This window comes from Seriola lalandi, unplaced genomic scaffold (assembly GCF_002814215.2).
Source record: "Seriola lalandi dorsalis isolate HSWRI2012SDOR001 ecotype SW California unplaced genomic scaffold, Sedor1 jcf7180002054240, whole genome shotgun sequence".
Lineage (NCBI taxonomy): Eukaryota > Metazoa > Chordata > Actinopteri > Carangiformes > Carangidae > Seriola > Seriola lalandi.
Window position 1 is genome coordinate 588,608 of NW_019524793.1, and position 20,137 is coordinate 608,744.

The following is a 20,137-nucleotide window of genomic DNA, read 5'->3' on the forward strand; positions in this document are numbered from 1 at the left end:
CTCACCAAAGATCACAGGTGTTACACCTGTGTGACTTAAATAAGTCCAACATGTCTATTCATGTGTATACTGTTAGGTAAGATTGTGTGAACAAAACCCAAGGTGTGTTTTTAACCAGGGGTCAGCTCACTAGACATCTTTTCTGTTTGTGTTGCTTTACTCAGAGCTTTGAAAAATTGAACCATTCTCTTCGTCTAGCATGTTTAAACATTATCATCATCATCATATTTATTTCTTTTCTTTGCTGCCATGAGTTTTTTTTTGCCCGCTGGAAGTTTATTTCACTTCCTTTTACGGAAAGAATTCATCTAGAACTCAGCTCTCTGTATGCCTGACTTGAATAGCGGAAGAATGAACACACTACGTGATATGAGAGCATGGGTGTGGCCAAGATAAAGACTCAACACTGAACAGAGCCTGAATGTAAGGGCTCAGTTGGAGAACTGTGCAAAATGAGGCAGAGGAAATGGCGGTCCAAGCAGTCGGTGTGAGGCTTGAGTCTGGGGACGGTTAAGCAAATGTGGTGGAGGCCCCCCGTCCAGTGAGAAAGCTGGATGCCTGTTGCAGGGACCCAGAAGGGCTGAGGTGAGAGTCTTAACCTCCTCTGTGCCTCAATAAGCTCAGGGATTGGTGCAAGAGTTGGTATGACTTACAAGAAGCAAAAATCCTGCATAGATAAAGATGAGTACAAGTGTGCAGGATTCGTTTTTGCATCATCTGGGTGATGAAACTGTTTTCTCTGTGTTTACAGGTATTTCAAATACTGGCAAAGAAGCATCACAACATCATTCGCATCAAGCTCTCTTCCTCTGTCATATTCTATTAACTGCTCCATCCTGCTCCCAAGTCAAGGCTGGCCTCGACTCTGTGAGTAGGCCTGTCTGACTATCTGCCGTTGACCGCAGCTGATGCTCCACTTTCTTTCTCTCTCTGTCAGATGCCACTGACCTTTGTGGCTTAAAACGGTTTGCCTAGCAGGTGTGCTTTCCAATGGGGACCGGGGGTCTCACCGTGCTGATTAACAATGCAGGGTGCCTGGCCAGAGGCAGCCTGCAGGACACCGGTCCTGAGGACTTGCAGAAGACCGTCAACACCAATGCCATGGGCCAAAATGAGGAAAGAGGAGGACCAAGTGTTGTAACTAACACACAACTTGTAATGCTGCATTTTTTCAAAATAAAAGAAGGAAATTGGGTGGCGCCAAACCACTATTCGGTGAAAGTTTCCAGTTCCCACCCTCCGACTTCCTCTCTTCCTCCCAGTGGTCATCATTAGAATTTTGTGCAATAGCGACGGCGAGTGAGATGTCGGAGTTTTCCAACAGCAAAGCAGCCGTCCTCAGCATCTCCTCACTTCTGGGTTCATCAGAATCCTCATATGCCTGCTTCCCAGCCGTCTTCTATCGCATCAGCAAGATATTTACAGACAGCCTGCTGTCACTGTGCCCTGCTACTCAAAGGCCTCATCTTACAGCCATCCAGGGGAACTGTTCACCCGTCACCCCAGCTGCTCTGTCACTGTTCTTTTCTCTGCTCCCTCCTTTTCCTCCCACTCCTCTGCTCGCAGGAAGGTTTGAACACACTGAGACACTGACACTCCAGAGGAGCTGTAGAAGGACGAGATCCTGTTTTCTGAGCTGCACCCTGGCCACGTACACACTGACAAGGGTAGGCAGGAGGTGAGTCAGCAAGTTTCCACTGACCCTCACTGGTTCATCCCTGAAGTATATACAGTGAAACAATGTGGAGGAACCAGAGTTGACTCTGAATGTTTACTTTATTAACTGAGAAGCACAATATTGACGTCATGTTGTATGATTTCATATTTCACACACAATGGTTAAATGTTTATGCAGTGACTTTGTGATTTCTGAAAATAGCAAAGAAACAGCTGCAATATATGTGCCAGAATCACAGTCATAAAATGTCATCTTCAAATCCAGTCCACCAGGATCACAGGATTACAGCCTCCAGTATCTACCTAATTTTCTTATTCTGCTTTGTGAAATAAACGGGCGCTCATGCAGACACTTGAAAGCTGCATTAGAATATTGATCGGCATAAAATGGACATGTAATGCAGGACTGGCTTTTTTTACTCTTGCATTTAGTTTCAAGTTGGTTTTAAGCCTTTAGACTTTGCTGTGTCTTTGCACTCATAATTCTCCCATGACCCTGCTTTGCCACCGCTTTTTATATGCTTCTTAGTTTTTTAACTAACAGTGAGATGAATTCGAGTCCTGTGCGAGTCTTCATAGTTGTGTGTTTGTGACCACCAGGGGGAGATTGATGCTCAGGAGAGTGTGTGCAGGGGATGCTGAGCTTGATGGCCTCCCTGACTGAGAAGCAGATGGAGCCCTTGTGGATTATAAAGGCAGGTCCATCCCCTGGAAGCTTTAAACAGCTGCTTTGTGCTTCGTTAACTGCAGTCAATCACTAAATGAACCCCTGTGAAATAAGCCAATTATTGTTCTAATCACTCAGTCGATGCTTATTTTACACACCGACATCATCTGCTTAAACAATTTGATACTCATGCATTTATGTTCTCTATAAGGTTTTCTCAAATCACCACGTCGCACTGTTCCACACAGCCACTTTGACGGGGCAGATCTTGAGGGGTTTGGGGTTATTCCCATTGATGTTGGCTCCGGGGCAGAAGAAGGGGTACATCTTCTCAGTGAAGAAGTCGTTGAAGGTGTAGATGGGCGTCATGCTGACCGGGTTGGAGAAGATCACCTCTCCGGAGTCGTAGTCCAGCTGCACCCGGACTCGGGTCAGCTCCCCCTCCGGGTGAAGCGGGGTGCTGGGTCTCGTCATGGCCGAGTACTCGCCCTCGTAGTGCGAGATCATCCAAAAGCCGCCCTCGGGACAGCCAGAAATGCGGCCTTTCCTGTCGATGGACTCCTTGACCACCCCGAGCATCCAGTCCACCTTGTCGCCAATGTCCACTTCCCAGGCGTGGCGGCCCGAGGTGAAGCCCTCTGAGCCCAGCACGAACACAAAGTGGCCAAAACGTTCAGGATTGTCCGGGAGCTGCTTCAGGGATCCGCTGTTGGCCACACTGGTCAGGTCTGAGGAGAGAGACAACCAAGAGTAGGCAGTGTTGGGGTCCAGGGTGATGGGTGCTAAAAGGAAAAGAGAAAAAAAACAGATGAAGGAAAGCGGATGATTTCCTCTCAAAATTCAAGGCACATCTCTAAAAAGGGCTCCACAATTAAAAGCAACGATATCAGATTTCACACACACACACAGCCTGTTGAGTGCTTACTGTACTGAACCAGCTCCACCATCTTCTCCCACACGTGGTACTTGAGGGAACTGACGTGTTTGGCCACATTCATAAGAGCACCTGACACTTTTTCTGGATCCTTCTGTGGAATCTGTGCCCTGAGAAGAGAATGCCATGCAGGAGTATAACTAGAAAGCTCAATCTACTTATAAAGTAGATACTGCAGAAGATTAAACGTTTCTTACCTTTTCTTCGTATTAGCATAATTCTGAAATCAAAAGAGAGAGTTTTACAACCGCTGCAAGGTCAAGCGAATTCAGAGAGAGGAAAACATTTCGAATCCTCTCACCTGAAGGAAGAGAGCATCACTGGACGCGATCTCGTTCTCAATGGCAATGACGGCGTGAGAGAAGGTGAGGATGTCTCTGGTGATGCTGTCGGACTTCTTCTTCACCAGCTCCCTCTTCTCCTCGTCCTCCTGCTGCAGAGAGGCCAGTCGGGCCGCCTCCTCCCTCTGCAGAAACTCACGGAGCTGCTCAAACTCCTCCTTGATCTCCTTCTCTGTGGCCTGAGTCTGGTTCTAGCAGACGTGGGTCAACAGGAAAATATACTGAATGTAAAAAAAGCCTTGTCTGTGTCGGCTTCTCTTTATCTACATCCCCTTTGGGATTGTCAAAATAAGAGCAATAAGGTCATTACTTTTGGATTACTTGGATTTATTTTTAGATTATGTCTTGAAATCTTGATTAAATGTATTCCCTGTCCATACAAGGAGAAGAAAATAATCATAATATCATCATAACCCTAATACAACCCTTTTAGGATTCTGTGGGTTCCATTATTTATCTCTGAAAGCATCACTATGATATATCTCTTGGACTCAGTTCATTTTTGTACCAAACACTTAATTAAAAATCCTGTAGCTTAAAAAAACAAACAAACAAAAAAAACATCTCCATGGGAAACTATGCGTCTTAGGGAAACTATGCGTCTTTTATAACACCTTGGCTGACATGTTTATACACTAACAGTGGGCGGCTCAACTTCAGTGATCATGCAGATCCTCTAGTGTTTCGTGGATCTTTGTGTTTATTGATACCTTGATGTGGACAGTTGTGTCATCACACTCCTGCTTGGCCTCATACAGGTGACGCAGGTTCTTCTTCAGAGGAATCAGCTCTTTCTTCAGCTCTGCCTGAGGGGTGAGGGCAGAGAACGTGTCAAAATGTCACAGAATGTTCATCCTAGAAACTGGCAGCTGAAAATGATCCTAACATCATCTTGATGACACTGAGCCTAAAATGGGAAGTGTTTCTGATGTTCCTGACTTTGCACAGCTACTAAGAAGGGATGTCAAGTATAACCACTTTTCTGAGTTTCAGAGCAGTGATGTGAAATTTTAAAATGTGGATTATAATGGTTAAATCCCTCAGTGCATCTCAATTAATAACTGTAAGCAGGTAGTCTTTTTAAAAGCCTGAGGGACTGCAGACAGACAAGAGCAGATTACCTTGAGGTCCTGCGCTCCCTCTTCTAAGGGACACACTCTGTGTCCTTGGTGCTTCTTGGAGGTGTGACACACACAGCACAAGACTTCAAAGTCATCTAGACAGAAGAGTTTGAGAACCTCCTCGTGTGTGGTGCACTTCACCTCCACCATCCCTGCTTCCTCCCCTGTCCACCCGGCCACCGTCCCAGCTGGGGACGTCTTGCGCTCCTGCTCCTTCAGGAAGGTGTCGGCCACGTTCTTCAGGGCCAGGCTGACCGTGGGCTCTGTCAGGGAGCATTTCCTCCTGCAGACGGGACACTCGCGCCTGGCTTTCTTCTTGTTCCAGAACTGCTGCAGGCAGGCCCGGCAGAAGCTGTGGCTGCACTTGAGCACCACAGGTTCCTTGAAGATCTCACAGCAAACAGGACAGGACAGTTCCTCTTCCAGCATGGAGCCTGAGCGCGAGGAAACAGCCCGCGGCCGAAGGGCTAAAGCTACCTTGGGACTCTGGAGGAAAGAAAGTTTCCCAGGTTGAGAGGAAGCTCGTGGGCGCAACGCCATGGTAGGTTCCTGTTGGCGGGACACTGCTTTTAAAGCTGTGGTTGTTCTGTTCCAGAAAGTGCACTCTGATAATAAGGAGAAGTACTCCTCTCTGACTGTAGTCCACAGAGTAATCTGAAGACAGTTTATGAGCAACCAGGGTTATAGATCAGCTGGGACTTGAAGAACTGGTTTACTTCACTTGTAGTAAATACAGGACATGTCATCAACCCTTATCTGCAAGCCACACCAGGGCTCTGTGAAGCAGGACTCCAGCTGAGTCAAGAGGGATGTTTTTCTTCTTCACAGAAGAAAGTGTGCTGCGGAAGTGTTCTGGCAGTTTTTAGTTTAATTTTGAGTGACAAGAAGAGCAGATGCAGGAGGTAGAAGCTGGGTATAGTAGGGCACTGGTGATTTTACAGAATTCAAAACAGCTGCATAAAACTCTGCTGTTGCACATTTATAATCTAAAAATACTACAAAACATATTTTGTGTTGAACTGGGACAGATCTCTTCACTTTACCACCTTCCTTGATTTACATGTGAGGCCTGCAAATGACCCTGCTGAGCTTAACCAGCACTATCAAGTCTACTAGGGTAGATCTTATTACATTACCTGTGATGGCCTGCTGACACTCACAGTGATTTTGCTGTCTAGTTAAATGTCATACATATTTCAGGAGGACACAGGAGGGGGAAGACACACACGCGCGCGCACACACACACACACACGCGCGCACACACACACACACACATAATATTGCAAAACAATCCAGCAGATCACAGCATTCTCTCTCCTTATTCTTAACAGCAGAAAACTTAACTCCCAGTGTGTGTGTGTGTGTGTGTGTGTGTGTGTGTGTGTGTGTGTGTAGCAAAGACCAAACAGAAAGAAAACTGCCATGTTGATGTTATTATTGCATTATAATTGGACAATGACAACAGTGTAATACAAAGCCATCAAAATAATGTCTTCTTCTCAGTGTTACAGTGTTCTAGCATCAGTTTCAATACATAACCCCATTTAGATATTCATTAACTGTAAAGAATGAAACAAAACTACAAAATAGCTTCATACATTTGGATATACTGTAAAGGTTAACACCAAAGGATTTTTTTTAAGACATGTGTTTACCTACGCTGAGTAGTGGGTGCGACACTGCCTCATTTTCCTCTGCTGGACACATGATGGAAGTAGTTTGGTATCATTCTGCTCCAGTGACAGTATACTTCATTTTTCAGCACCATCATGCACCAGAATCCATACTTCTAACAAAATGTATAAAATGCATGAAATGAGAAAAAAATAAAGGCATTTTGTTCTTAACAAATCCTTTTTCTTTTTTTTTTTCCTTACACAACTACTCCATCTCATGCCTCTCTCTTTTCATTAATACTGCTCTCTGTAATGCTTCAAAACCATTAAGTAGTTCCAACACAATCAAATTCTTCATCACACACCTTGTTTTAAAATAGACATCACATCACTTTATATAAAAACACTAACTATAAAAAAAATCCACACAATCCACAAACCTGGAAACCAATCTGCTTCTCACTCCCACATATTGACCTTCAGTAAAAAGGTCAATTAACACTGATTCTTTTTTAACACTGTCAAATGTATGAAAGTAAGGAATGTGCTGCTGTCTGCACAGCTGACTTCATTACAGCATGGAGTGTGTCAACAGTGGGCAAACACCACTGATCTTTAAGTCAGGAGCTACAGTTTACTACGACCTTTCTGCAACCATATTGTTTTCTTTTACCATAAAAAAAACAACAAAAACAAACAAACAAAAGAACAAAAAACCAGCAGAATTCATGATGAAGATAAAAATATAACAGCACATGCTTGTAAAACCGATCCGTAACAGTAACATCGAGTGTTTCAGGATGACACTGTACTGTGTTTCAGGGAGGCCGATGCCTTGTACTGTGCAATAACTGTGCCGCTCACCAGGTGAGGTACAGTGCAATCTCTGTTCACGTCTATTGTTGGTTTACAGCGCAGTGCAACAGTGCAATGTGGAAAAAAAAAAGAAAAAAATCACATTTTTTTTTTGCTAAGTATCAAATATCTACTTTGTGTTAGCCGTTGTCTGTCATTTCTCCCATATTAGAGACTTGTGCTGTACTTGTTCCACTGCCAGCAACTACAACAATGACATGCAGGTTCATGTGATGCGGTCAAAGGGAATGCTCATCAGCGTGCTTGTAGTTTCTGGATAAAGCCGGAAGACAAATAAAAGCACTAGGGAAGTCATCACAGACACCTTCCTCTCCCATTAACTGGTATTATCCTCTTTGTCTAGGCAGAGTCTCCCAAAAGGGTACACTCTAAATTAAAAATAGTAGGAGTATACACTGGAATAAAAACAAACTCATGACGGTAGTGTTGTGTTTCCTAGTAGTGCTTAATGTTGTGGGCGTCACGCACGCAGAAGTTGTTCTGCTCCATTAGTTTCTGTGGTTACACCCGCCCAACCTTAGCATCACCGATGGCACCCCAGACGTCGAAAACAAATTCATCAGGGAAGGCGAAATCTCCCAGGGTTTCATCTAAAGCCTCGGCAAACTCATCAGGGTTCTTTTTGTCCTTTCCCAGCTCCACCATGGTAGCCGCTAAGGGAGAGAGAGAGGTCAGAGAACATTTAGTGAACACACTAGAATTACTGTCTTGCAGTTGTTTGCCTCTGCCAAGCAGTTAAGTTACAGTTTGCATCCATGTCTGTCCAGGCTCATATAATATATGCAGTGGAGACTTGGAATGAATTTAATGAAAGTTTTTAAGTGTATTTCACCACAATTAGCATACGAATTCTTGAGTTATGGACAAAACTGTGTTTTGTGAGGTCACAGTGCCTAAGTGCCAATGCTTCAGGCCACGGCTGTTGTTCTTTTTTTGTTCTTTTATCCCTTTTATGTTAATTTGTCTTTCAAGGTGATAATGATAAAATGGCTTTCTCTTTCAAACTGCAGAACTAAAATCGTGTTTTGCTCTGTGGTCAATGAACTAGCAGCTCTGCAGGCTGCAAATGTTATAAAATTGTGGCCCCAGTGTTCTGTGGACTGGCCTCTTAAGAGCCAATTAAAAGCTGATTCATATTTTGAGGTCACAGTGGCTTTCACCTTTGACCACCAAACTGTAATCAGACATCTGTGCCAAATTTGTAGAAGAAATATCCTCCAGGCGTTCCTGAGATATTGCATTCATGAGAATGGGACGGATGGGTGGACAACCAGAGAACATAATGCTTCTTGTACCGGGGTTTGGGTTGTTCGTCCATCCAGATGGACCGCAAATAACACTAATCAATTATAACACCATTAGAGCCAAAACACACACGCAAAGACACACTTACCAAGCTCGCTGTCTCTGATGCCCATGTAGCTCTCAAGCAGGTCGTCCACCTTCTCAATGGCCTTTTCCTCAAACGCAGAAGGCTGGAGGGAAAAAAAAACACAACACACAAACTCAGCAAATTATAAACATTTTTTAAACAGCACAAAAACCTGTTATTAGTCAACAGGTGTTGTAAACACACTCACCAGTTCTTCCACAGTAGCAGGACCTTTAGATCGCAGCCGGAGGGTTCCTCTGCCAGTCCCTAGCTGAACCCCTGATGCCGACCTGGACCCTCCAGACCGCTGGCTGATCATATCTACACAAAGCAATCAAACATCCCATCAACACTTTGGACAGTACTAAAAAAAAATGGCTTCCTTCTTCATTGTCAAGCTGTGACAGTGCTGAACATCATGCCCTGTAACACTATCACCTAATCTTTAGATAAACTCCATTTCATCCATTTTTTGGTGTGATCCTTTTCAGGCTGTTGCTTATTTTAACTGAAGAAAATGGCTTAATATATTTCATGTTTACTATGAGCAGCAAAGGCACTTATTTCAATAAGTTAGGCTTCTGTCTTTTATGTGGTAAGGTTTTAGAATACTATAAACTATATATATTAAACTACTATGATGACTGAAAATAAAGTTTAAAAAAAATTTAGTATGTCGAATTAAACGCTATAAAATCTAAACTTGAGTGCAGCCTTCATAGCCACAAGTACGACATTATTACCTGCTATTAGTGGAGTATGAGACTGCTCCAGTAACTCAGAGTGCATAGTGATTGTTTCAGGTAGTGCAGATGAGGCTCTGACTTAAGAATGAGAAGCATGTTGTGCTGCCACACCACAACACTGTCTTACATATGTCACAATTAAACTCATCTCTCAGATGACTTAATGTTTCCTCCTCCCACACTTACCAAAGGCCTTGAGAGGCTCCACCAGCTTGATGGTGAACTCCTTCCCTTTGGGCAGCTCCTTCAGCATTTTGGCCACCTCGTAGTGTCGGCAGCCTATCAGGCGATGGCCGTTGATAGACTCGATCATATCGCCCACGTTAATAACCTGAATCTGGTGGATGACGCTCCCCTCACGGATTCTCTGAAAACAGCAAATATCAAATTAACAAACCAACACACTACACATCTTGTTGTGTTTTCCTTAATACATGTAATTTATTCTCATCCTATGTGCAGCTGTTATGTCTATGTTTAGTCCAGGGTCATGTCTCTCCCTGTGGACACTTGACTCAAAACAAATCAATTTCCTAGGACAGTTCAATGTTCCTCACCTTGATGAAAGCATAGCCAGCTCCATTATCAGTGATCGTCAACCCTAGTGCATCCTCCCCTTTGAACACGTCTATTTCCTTCTTTTGGCCTTTAATGTGGGCAAAAATAAAGTCCTCCAGTCCAATTTGACCTCCCAACAGTTTATCCATGTCCACCTTGTGAGTGTTCAGTGTGCAAAACATAACCTGAGGAGGGACACAACAAACAAAGCTGACATCTTAAAATGTATTGTTTTGTCCGACCGAAAGTCCAAAACACAAAGATATACAGTTTACTACGATATACTGTATGACAGAGAGAAACAGAAAACAGTCATTTGAAGCTGAAGGAGCTGCCCGAAGGGAATCTTTAGCCTTTTTCCAAACATTTTCAATCAAATAGTAAAATAATTTATCTGTCGATCAGCAAAATTGTTTTAGTCCTAGTCAACACACTCACTCACCTCAGATGGTGGTATCCCAAAGGCCTCACCAATCTTGGCATAGAGTTCCCGGACATTGCTGAAGCCCTCTATACGGCCGGTAGGGCTGCCGTGAGCGAGCTGGGTGTGGAAGATGAGGCGAGGTCTCATGCTGCTGGGTGGGGGAGGCAGACCTTCAGAGGTGGCACCTTCTCCCAGCCCGACAACACCCCCATCTAGGCCATCCATACCCGGCACATTGAGACCTGCGCGGATGGGCTCCGCTTCCTCGTTCTCCACTAACGGGGACGCCTTCTTCCTTCTTCCCAAACCCAGAGGCATAGTAGTCCTACAGGGAGAGCAGAGGGAGTGGAGGGGAGGAGGCTGCTCTGGGGACTTATGCTATAATCCACGCCAACATACACCTGTTCAGCCAAATCAGTGGCAGGTCTGTTGGAGGTTTATGTCACAGCTATAGTATGGTCCTCTAGACCAGCTAAAGAGCTGTCTTAGCCAGGCACTGTCAGGGTTTACACATCTACACATCAGAGCAGTTCACATAACTGAGTCTGTAAGGTCCAGCACCCTGCAGTGGGAGGTCTTCAGCTGTAACACAGAAACAGACACTGTTCAATATTCATACATTTACCAATGCAATGACATATCGATTGTACAAGCAATTTAACCCAAAGTAATATGTAATGCTGTGAACATTAAGAAATATTATAATTAGCATAGCTCTTCCTTAAGATTATACCTTGCTAATGTTAGCTGGTAGCGCTGACACACTTATCTTTCACTTCTAGCAACACAAACAGACAACTCTCATGTAGCCAGCAACTTAGCATTTAGCTACTAAAACGGAAGCTAAATCACTGTCTGTTGATCCCGCTAGTAAGTTATAGATTTACTATTTCTGACGTATGGAGGTTAGTTAGCTAGATTAACTGTGATCAATGGATGTGGACATGAGGGAGTAAACACGGCAGGCCGGTCGTTCTTACCGGAGCAGGAGTTTTAGCCAAGTGTCGTTAGCTACCTCTTCCTGCTAGCTTAGCCAGCTAACGGTGCTGCTGTGAGTTGTTAAAAATAACGTTACGTTGGCAGAGAAAGTCCAGTATGTTTTGTTGCTCCCCTCCGGACAGGTGGGCTCATCCAGGGGCAGATTGTAGGGTAAATTAAGTATGTCTGTATCGGTATGCAGGGGTAGATTTATCTTTCTGCCTGCCCAGCAGGGGTGGAACAAGGACGCCTTCAGGGTTCCTCGTAAACCGCACTTCTCAGTGGAACGATTGTTCTGAAGTCGTAACAGTGTTGGGAGAAGTATTCAGATCCTTTACCTAAGTAGAAGTACTAACACCTAATTGTAAAAATACTCAATTACAAGAAAAGGCCCTGTAGTGGTAATGTTGCTTAAGTAAAAGTACTAATACCACAGTATAAAAACCATGGGCGTAGGTTCCGTTTGAACATTGGGGGGACACATTGAGCTGAGGGCTCTGGGGTTTCTCCTTTTATAAATTTTGAACATCAAAAAGTCAATTTAAATACAATCAGGTACATTTTCATGCACCATTTTGTGCGATTACTGCATCCATTTAGGGTGGAATTGTCATTCATGTAAAGGAATACACAAAATTCAGCACCAGGTGACTATTCAAAATATAATACAATATAATACAGTCAAGCTCTCAAATTCAAATGTTCCAAGGTGTCAACAAATCACAAGCTGTCATTCATTTGACTCTTTGGACAGCTGCTGTGCAGTTTATGCGGGATTAGTTTGCCTGCTGTTATTTTAGCTAGCAAAATTGTATGTTATTGTTTTGTTATTTTACTTTTACTTACTTAATTTTACTTTTACTTGAAATACATTTTTTAATAATTAAAAGAAAAAGAAGAAATTTCCCACATCTGAGAAGCTGGGCCTATTAAACGTTTAGTACTTTTTGCATGAGGATGACTTAAATTATTATCAAAATAGCTGCCAATTAATTTTGATTGATCAACAAATGGTTTCAGTTTTACTTTAAACTGTTGGGTAGTTTAATGGATAACAAAGCATCATATCTTAAAATCCTAATTCTTAAAGTAACTAGTGACTAAATGTGTCAGATAAATATAGTGGATTAAAAAAGTAAAATGTTTCCCTATAAAACACAATCGGGGTATACTAAAGTACATGTACATGAAATTTGTACTTTCATACCAAAATTTTTATTTTAATGCCATGTTTGCACTTTATTTTGTACAGTAGTACATAGTTACATTTCAAATCTGAAAACCGAGAGTATAGCTTCTCGGTTGAGAGAGTTGATAGACGTGAGTATACACTGTCCTCTGGCGGTCACGGGGTGTAAGTACTCCTGACTATTGTAAAAGTTTTATTTTGAAGGTTGTAGCCAGAAGTGCATGCTGCAGGGAAACCCATGATTATAAATTAATTTTGATAGGCTGCAGACGGTGTACTTGCAGTGCAAGGCTCGTACTGTGATTATGTGCACTACTAACAGTCTTTAAAAGCTACTTTGTTCATCAAAGAGAAAAAAGATGCAATGTCTGATACTGCATTTCTATTTCTGTTACTATTTGATTTAGTCAGTCGCATGTGTAGTTATGACAAAGATATAATCTAGAATTATCCTGCCTTAATTGCAATGTCACTAATATCAAGGCAGACACATAGCCATAGTCACACTTCCGGTTAAAACCTTCAAAATAAAACCTTGACCATAAGCGGGCACTATACATGTGCTTGTTTTAAACACAATCACTAATGCAGCTGTTTGTGTACAAGAGGTGAATCTTACTTTTTTTTTTTTTTTTGAGAGAGATATTTGGCGATGGCAAAGAAAATGCTCTTTTTATTAATTATATTGAATGAAAAATAAATAATAGATTAGTACATCAATATAGACAAAAATATCTGATGGTAACTATCTATAGTGGAGAGCATAAATACAGTGATATTTGACAGAAGGGTTTAGGGAGGAATACTTTAATTGTTAAAATGTCTTTAATAATTAAAGCATACAGGATATAATCAATGAGATATTTGCCGTTTGGTTTGCCAGTTTCTTTAATGTGGAAATGCAAATCATCACAGCATAGGAAAGATCTATTAAAAGTTTTCATCCCATTATCAATTCATAAAAGCTTTGTTGTGAAAAATCATAACATCCTGAATCACGCCCTGAAGAATTTCAAAACTACATAAACAAGAAGTAAAACAAAAATAATGCTTACACCTTTTTCCCTTAAAAAGGAAAACATTTTAAGAAAAAAAAACAATTATCCTTTTTTAAAACAAAAAAGTTAAACATTACAGAGATTACACATCTCTACATTCATGTTAAACCACATGTTTGTGTTAGAAACTTAAAACTCCAGCAGGAGCACGATGAGGCAAGTAATGACCGTCATGAAGTTTGTTTCGTCTCTTCTGACAATCACATCAACACCAAAAATACTTAAAATGTGCAAATGAACCAACTGGTTTACTAACTTCCATCGTCACGACAGTCAAAGCTACACAGGGCTGAAAGAGACACAGAGTTCAATACTGAACTGTGAAACTAAATATTTCCAGACACTGTACATCTTGGAGCAAATGCTGTCAGGTATGAGCTATAAGAGAAGGTATGATATAAGACAGAATAATCAAACAAAAATATATTCAGGCCTTTAAGTCAGGGGCTTAAACTTATTTTCACATCTCAATCTCTGAAAGAGTGATCCTGGTACCATATTAATGCACCAGGGTTATACCCTGTTATGTGTGAAAGAAAAAACAAACAAAAAAAACAAACCTCACTGACAAAGTAATAACATATGACGAGAAACTGAACTATCATATACGCTGTGCATCTTCAGGGGGTACGATTCAAAGGATAAGATTTTGGTAATTTGTTGGTCGCACATGACAGGACACACACATGCTCTCGATAGACTTTTAGACACACATACATATATTATAATTACATAGGGGACTATTATTTGGCACAAAAGTCAAATATTTTACATAATAAAGTGATGTACTACAAGAGATAGTAAAAGTAAACATTTTGCAAGATGTGCCATCTTAAACACCAGGGATGCACCAATCTGATTTTTCTCTCCTTTTTGATCCATTAACTCAGATATCTGCTGACAGAGTACCGATCTGATATAAGTGCTCCCTGTTTTCTAAATTTAAAATCTCTATAATGCTTTATCACTGCGTGGAACTCAGTGGAGATGAAGATTTCCACAGTTAGGTGTAGCCCTACAAATAGTGTAACCAAAGACTGAATTTTATTATGACGCTGACAAAGAAACTGTAACTGTCACATCTGGCTAATGCTGATCCACTTAATATATTTAGTATTAGTGCTGATGCTAATGGTCAAATCAGTGCATCCGTATGTAAAACACTAATGTTTTCACTTCTCAGGATCCACACAGTATTTAAGTGTCAGTTTTATCTAACAGCAACCAAAGTCGTATCCTGTTGATTAATGTAGTTATAGCTACATTCAAGCATGCGTGAGTGCACCTGAGGTATAGTAAATTAGCTGGCTCTGTGCTCTGTCAAAGCACTCCCAAAAACCGCTGCAGTGAAACCAAATCCTCTGTTACTGAACTAAATTTTCAAGTGGTACAATTCATTTAAGTCTTAAAAAACCATCTTGGTTTCTCGTTTTTGCAGCCAAACCATAACCTATCACTTGACACATTGCATGAATACCTATATACACACCATATACCTCCTACTGTTTACTTAATGACTTGAATCTGACATTGTGGCAGGCTGTTACTTAACACTGTTACTCAACCTCAGCTGAATGCACACACACAAAGCGAAAAGTCAACTGTCCTGTCAGTTTCCAGGCCTTAAGACACTCATTAAACTGACTGGATACTGGGTTAAGAAGAGACACAACCAAATCTGCCCTCTGCATCAATTGTCCAGGCCGAAATGTGATGATACACTGGAGAGTGTCACTGGAAATGTTAACTTGCTATATTTTTATTATATTTTTGTCATTGTTTCAAGTCATGGTGGAAGTATCTGCTTAAGTGCATCACGTGTGCTTTGGCCTAGTTTGTCAGGGAATTTAACGGTGAAGTCTAAGATCATGTCACCCCTCTTCTCAGGGCACTTGGAAAGCGGCAGCCCCTCTCCAACAATGCGCTTTTTCATTCCAGGTTTGACAACGTCTCTGGAAGTCACAGTGATGGTCCGGCCGTCCAGTGTCGGGGCGTTGACGGTGCATCCACACAACGCCTGGAGATAGAGAGAGAATGGGAAACGAGGTAATTAGACAAAGAGATAAAACCTCCAATGTTTGTTTAAATTTTAAGTATCTTTAGTCAAAATGCTACTGGAACAGGTAATATTTTTTGTCTTTTTCCCTGTGCATGAAAAGGAAAAATGTATGTCTGTTCTGATATCCTCATTTACTTACTTCTCTGAGTGATATTTTTGCAGGGTAAATTATATCTGAGCCTTCTCTTCTGAACACCGGGTGGGGTTTATCTTTGACCACAAACACCACATCTGCAGGAATGTTGGTGGGAGTTTCATCTCCCTCCCTAGGAAAGGTGATTTTTGTCCCCTCCTTCCAGCCACGTTTGATGTCGACTGTTAAAATCTTGTCCTCGTTACGTATGGTGCAGCCGTCCGGGTTGAGTCTCTTGCGAGAAATCTTCATCTTTTTGGTGCAGCCTGAGAAAACCTCTTCGAGGCTCACCTTCAGCTCATGCACCACGGGCGGGTCCTTCTTCTTCTCGTGTGCTCTGTGAGGGCCTCCTGGGTGGGATTTAAACGACCTGTGGAACCCACCCATGCCACCCATTCCTCCCATGCCAAATGCTGAGAAGGGGTCCTGGATGTCCATGTCATCATCCCCATTCTGTGAGAAGAAATGATCGAACGGGCTCCGGCCTCCGAAGAACTCAGCAAAGATCGCATGTGGGTCTCCATGGAAGGTGTAGTTGTAGCTTGGACCACTGTGTCCTCCACCTCCACCACCAGCCGAACCCTTTAATCCTGAGGAGGAAAAGACAAGGAGAAACATCGAAGATCTGGGACTGCACGCTTTTGACAATAACTATTGAGTGATTATTTATTGCCAAATAAGTTAAAAAAAAATGCAATTTAGAACACACACTAATATCTGTGTGAAAATTGTTTAATAACCAAATTGAAGGGATGTAGGGCTGCAATTACTTATTATTTACATTACATTGATATATCGGCAGATTATTTTCTTGATAAACTGATTAATCATTTAGTGTATATGGGGTCAAAAAACTAAAAACATCCTGAAGAAAAAAACGGTTGTGACCATTGAGACCAAAGATTTCAAAAACAGCTGATCCTCACATGATTAAAAGACTAATTGTTTCAGCATTAAAGGAATGCTTATCAACATATTTCATATCCTTGAGATAAAAACTTATGTCAGCCAACAAATGGTTTTCTGATTCTTTAGACTTTTGAATATCAATACAGACACCAGTTTTAAAAATCCATTATTAGTTGAGCTCAAGTTGTAAATAAATAAAGGCCTCTGTGTAAGTACCAAAAGCTTTTACATATAAACCAGTCATACTTGGCTCGACACAGCATTGAAATAATGGGTGGGCACTTAGGGGTGAATAGTGCTCCAACAATCATCTGTCAATCAATCTGTTGATCAGTTATTCATTTAACAGCAATTCAATTAATTACTTGACTTACTTTAATTACATCAGTTTTTATCATTAATTAAGAAATGATAGCGAAAATATTACTGTTTTCAAGTTAGAACTAACAAATGCTAATATTAACATGCTTACCTATATTTACTTTTACCAGCAAATTATTAACCCCTACAGAATTTAAAAGTGTAAACTGATAATGAAAATATTAATTGGTTGAAAGACTAGAAATGACCATCCTGCAAGGAATAGAAGTTCAAAAAGAATTTAGTTCCGGTTTTGTTTTTTGCTTTTAAACGCCCAAAAGTCGTCAAATCTGTGTCTGTGTCTCTGCCACAGCCTGATGTCACAAATCTGTTCACTTTTGAACGGGTTAAACCGGAATCATCACTCCAGTGACAGACTGAAACGTCAGGCAAGAACTCGTTGTTTCCAGTAAATTCTCCAGCTACTCCTATTGTACACACACGCCCCTTTGCATTGTCTGGCTGCTGGTGCAGAAAGATACCAGACACAGCAATGACCGATTGGGAGGATGCACCAGTTTATCAGCTAGATGCAACACAATCAGAAAGTTAAAAGTGCCAATAGAGGTTTGTTGAATATTACACTAAACACTAGGAGTTGTGTGAAAAGTAATGGCACAAACTACTAAACAATGTGCAAGTTGTGAGGAGAGGAGTTCAGTTACCTTCTTCTCCAAAGCGATCATAAATGTCCTTTTTCTTGGCATCACTGAGGACATCATAGGCTTCAGCAATCTCCTTGAATTTATCTTCTGCTCCGGGAGACTTGTTCTTGTCAGGATGGCAGCGCAGGGCCTGTTTTCTGTACGCCTTTTTTATCTCATCTTCGGACGCACCTTTGGCTATTCCTAGCACTTTGTAGTAATCTTTACCCATTACAATGACCAGTCACTTCTTCTTCCACGTCATAAAAACATTATCAACGCAGTTGCTTCAATTTCTGCTCAGTTCCAGCGACACAACCAGCGTGTCCTGTGTGTGCGGGACAGGTTAAACACAGGCTCCACAGCTGTCACTGCTGCAGCTTGTGGCTAGCTAGCGGTCACGGTTAGCTTTCCTCACTTGTCAGTCACAGTAGACAACTTATAACCCTGCGCCGCGCCCAGAAAAAAATGTCACTTAACTTGAACTACACAACCACATATAAAGTGTTCGTACAGGTGTGTCCGAGCTGCTACCGCCGAGCTGGAAACCGAGCGAGGAAACTTCTGGAAGAAGCTGGTGCTGATGTGTGTCATCACTACCGAGCCGAGAGGACTCACTCCCAGCAACTTCCGGCTTCGCTTGAGCCACACTAGACCTCGAGAAGTGGTCAGGTTTGTCTTTAAACCAAAATCTTAAAATGAATTTACTTAACAGAGGCTTTTCCGAATGAAAGCACCTTAGTTTGGTTGTCTAGATTAAATTAACTGCAATGTGCATCAACTATTGACCCTTCTAGTAATTTTTGATATGAGTACGCAGGCGCAAGTGCTTCAGCTCTTCCAGCTTTCACTGCTTTTACTGTCAATGCGGCCATAACATTTCACGCTCGCTCATTTCACACTGTGGGCTGAAATCAGTAATAAAATGCACTTGCTACTTTATAGTGTCCATAGGTCTGGAATAGAAATGTCAGTTATGTTTGGCAACAGATTTTATTGAATTACAATTTCTTCCTTTAAACATGAAATTTCTAGCATAGCAATCCATCTGAAGGTCAATGATAGACTCACCACAACTAAATGAACAAACAAAAATAACAGTCTCACAACTTTGTCTCCATTTTTCCTGTAATTAATACCAAACCACATTGTGCTTTTCAGGACATACTTAAAAAATGACGAAATAGTTGACCTATGAAATAAAATATTTTAGTATATTTTTATATGGCATTGTATATTTGTAAGATAATATGAATAAAATCAGAATCAGCATCAACGTATTGGCCAAGTTACAAGTTTATTAGGTACAACCAGCTAAAACTAATGTAGTCTAATACAACAACCTGCAATAAAATCTACCATAGTGGAGGTCCTAATGTCATTCAGTCTACCTTCAGTCTACAAAATATTAGAAACACCTGTCAGTATAACACAACAGCACCACAGACCTCTGTCTCCAAAATAACCCCAAAGCTGAAAAACAGCTTCAACAAAAAACAAAAATGATACCCTTCATGAAGGTAGGATTTATTGCATGGCTGCTGGATTAAACTGCATTAGTCTCAGTTGATGTACTTAATAAACTGTAGGCTGTTGACACACACAAGGTATACATTTGCACAGTGACTAGAACAAGACAACAAAGCCAAACAAACATGAGCAAACATAAACACACAGCTAATATGTACAGGCATTTATTGTTATTATAGATGGGCTGCACTGAGGCCTCACATGGCTAAAGTTAGTGTTCATGGGTGTGTTGGTGTGTGGAGAGAAACTCTCCTTGTGCCTGGTTGTAAAGTGCTCTGTAGTGCCCACTGGAGGTGACAAGTTGAAATAAGTTATATCCAGAGTGTGAGTTGTCTGCAATGATTTACCCAGCCTGTTTCCTGACTCAGGAGGTCCACAAGTGCTGGAGGGTGGGCAGGTTGACATCAGTAATCGTGTTCTTAATCAGAACTACAGACTCCAGAGTGTTCCCAACATTAATTCAAAAGCTCTGTGACACGGTTTCACCAAAAAAATGAACAAAAAGTCTCACGTAGGTGATATATTTTATAGAAGAGAGGGTAAAACAGAGTTTCATGAATGAAAATTTACAATAAATGATTAGAAATTATTTAAATTTGTTTTTATACTTAAAACTTATTTTCTATGTTTATATATAAAGTAATACATTTATGAACAACCATCCAAAATTAATTTTATTGGCCTGAATTTAACCCTTCTTTTAATGTCAAGCTTTTAAGTACATCAGGAATGACAGGGCATTTTAAAGTGTCACCACATACATTTCTACTGGAGAGTAAAGGGGACTCTGACCGCAGCACTCTGAGGATCACTGATCCCATTGAGCTCCATGTTGTAGCCTCATATCAGATCTAACTGTTACGACCTTTGAAAGTTGAACTTCAGTATGTGTTTGAGATTTTTGTTCACATTCATGTTAGTGTCTCTGATAATCAATATGAGGAG

The 20,137-nt window shown here is 41.4% G+C and overlaps 3 protein-coding genes and 1 pseudogene across 3 annotated transcripts; 1 reads left to right on the top strand and 3 right to left on the bottom strand.

Moving 5' to 3' along the window:
* The first annotated feature begins 377 nt into the window (after window positions 1-377).
* On the top strand, window positions 378-2,398 carry LOC111653726 (uncharacterized; annotated as a pseudogene).
* On the bottom strand, window positions 1,758-5,383 carry LOC111653675 (E3 ubiquitin-protein ligase TRIM35-like). The gene is made up of 6 exons (XM_023404323.2): window positions 4,741-5,383; window positions 4,330-4,425; window positions 3,580-3,810; window positions 3,476-3,498; window positions 3,270-3,388; window positions 1,758-3,126 (listed from the first exon to the last, which is right to left on the bottom strand). Exons 1-6 carry the CDS (start codon window positions 5,278-5,280, stop codon window positions 2,567-2,569), a joined length of 1,569 nt encoding a protein of 522 aa, XP_023260091.1. The 5' UTR covers window positions 5,281-5,383; the 3' UTR covers window positions 1,758-2,566.
* A 782-nt stretch (window positions 5,384-6,165) lies between these two features.
* gipc1 (GIPC PDZ domain containing family, member 1) lies at window positions 6,166-11,561 on the bottom strand. The gene is made up of 7 exons (XM_023404355.2): window positions 11,313-11,561; window positions 10,351-10,914; window positions 9,908-10,093; window positions 9,537-9,717; window positions 8,813-8,925; window positions 8,626-8,707; window positions 6,166-7,885 (listed from the first exon to the last, which is right to left on the bottom strand). Exons 2-7 carry the CDS (start codon window positions 10,648-10,650, stop codon window positions 7,734-7,736), a joined length of 1,014 nt encoding a protein of 337 aa, XP_023260123.1. The 5' UTR covers window positions 10,651-10,914; window positions 11,313-11,561; the 3' UTR covers window positions 6,166-7,733.
* A 1,808-nt stretch (window positions 11,562-13,369) lies between these two features.
* On the bottom strand, window positions 13,370-18,266 carry dnajb1a (DnaJ heat shock protein family (Hsp40) member B1a). Its single transcript, XM_023404354.2, has 3 exons — window positions 17,684-18,266; window positions 15,756-16,339; window positions 13,370-15,574 (listed from the first exon to the last, which is right to left on the bottom strand). The coding sequence occupies exons 1-3, from the start codon at window positions 17,892-17,894 to the stop codon at window positions 15,344-15,346; spliced, it is 1,026 nt and encodes a 341-aa protein (XP_023260122.1). The 5' UTR covers window positions 17,895-18,266; the 3' UTR covers window positions 13,370-15,343.
* Between the last annotated feature and the right edge of the window lie 1,871 nt (window positions 18,267-20,137).

Excerpts from the sequence above, each read along its gene's own strand:
- LOC111653675 (XM_023404323.2), bottom strand. The coding sequence starts at position 5,280 with ATGGCGTTGCGCCCACGAGCTTCCTCTCAACCTGGGAAACTTTCTTTC. Across the intron at positions 4,426-4,740 it reads AGGGAGCGCAGGACCTCAAG|GCAGAGCTGAAGAAAGAGCT; the intron begins GTAATCTGCTCT and ends CTCACCCCTCAG. Across the intron at positions 3,389-3,475 it reads TATGCTAATACGAAGAAAAG|GGCACAGATTCCACAGAAGG; the intron begins GTAAGAAACGTT and ends TTCTCTTCTCAG.
- dnajb1a (XM_023404354.2), bottom strand. The coding sequence starts at position 17,894 with ATGGGTAAAGATTACTACAAAGTGCTAGGAATAGCCAAAGGTGCGTCC. Across the intron at positions 16,340-17,683 it reads TGATCGCTTTGGAGAAGAAG|GATTAAAGGGTTCGGCTGGT; the intron begins GTAACTGAACTC and ends TTTCCTCCTCAG. Across the intron at positions 15,575-15,755 it reads CAAAAATATCACTCAGAGAA|GCGTTGTGTGGATGCACCGT; the intron begins GTAAGTAAATGA and ends CTCTATCTCCAG.
- gipc1 (XM_023404355.2), bottom strand. The coding sequence starts at position 10,650 with ATGCCTCTGGGTTTGGGAAGAAGGAAGAAGGCGTCCCCGTTAGTGGAG. Across the intron at positions 10,094-10,350 it reads TTGGGATACCACCATCTGAG|GTTATGTTTTGCACACTGAA; the intron begins GTGAGTGAGTGT and ends GTCCCTCCTCAG. Across the intron at positions 8,708-8,812 it reads CTGCTACTGTGGAAGAACTG|CCTTCTGCGTTTGAGGAAAA; the intron begins GTGAGTGTGTTT and ends TTTTCCCTCCAG.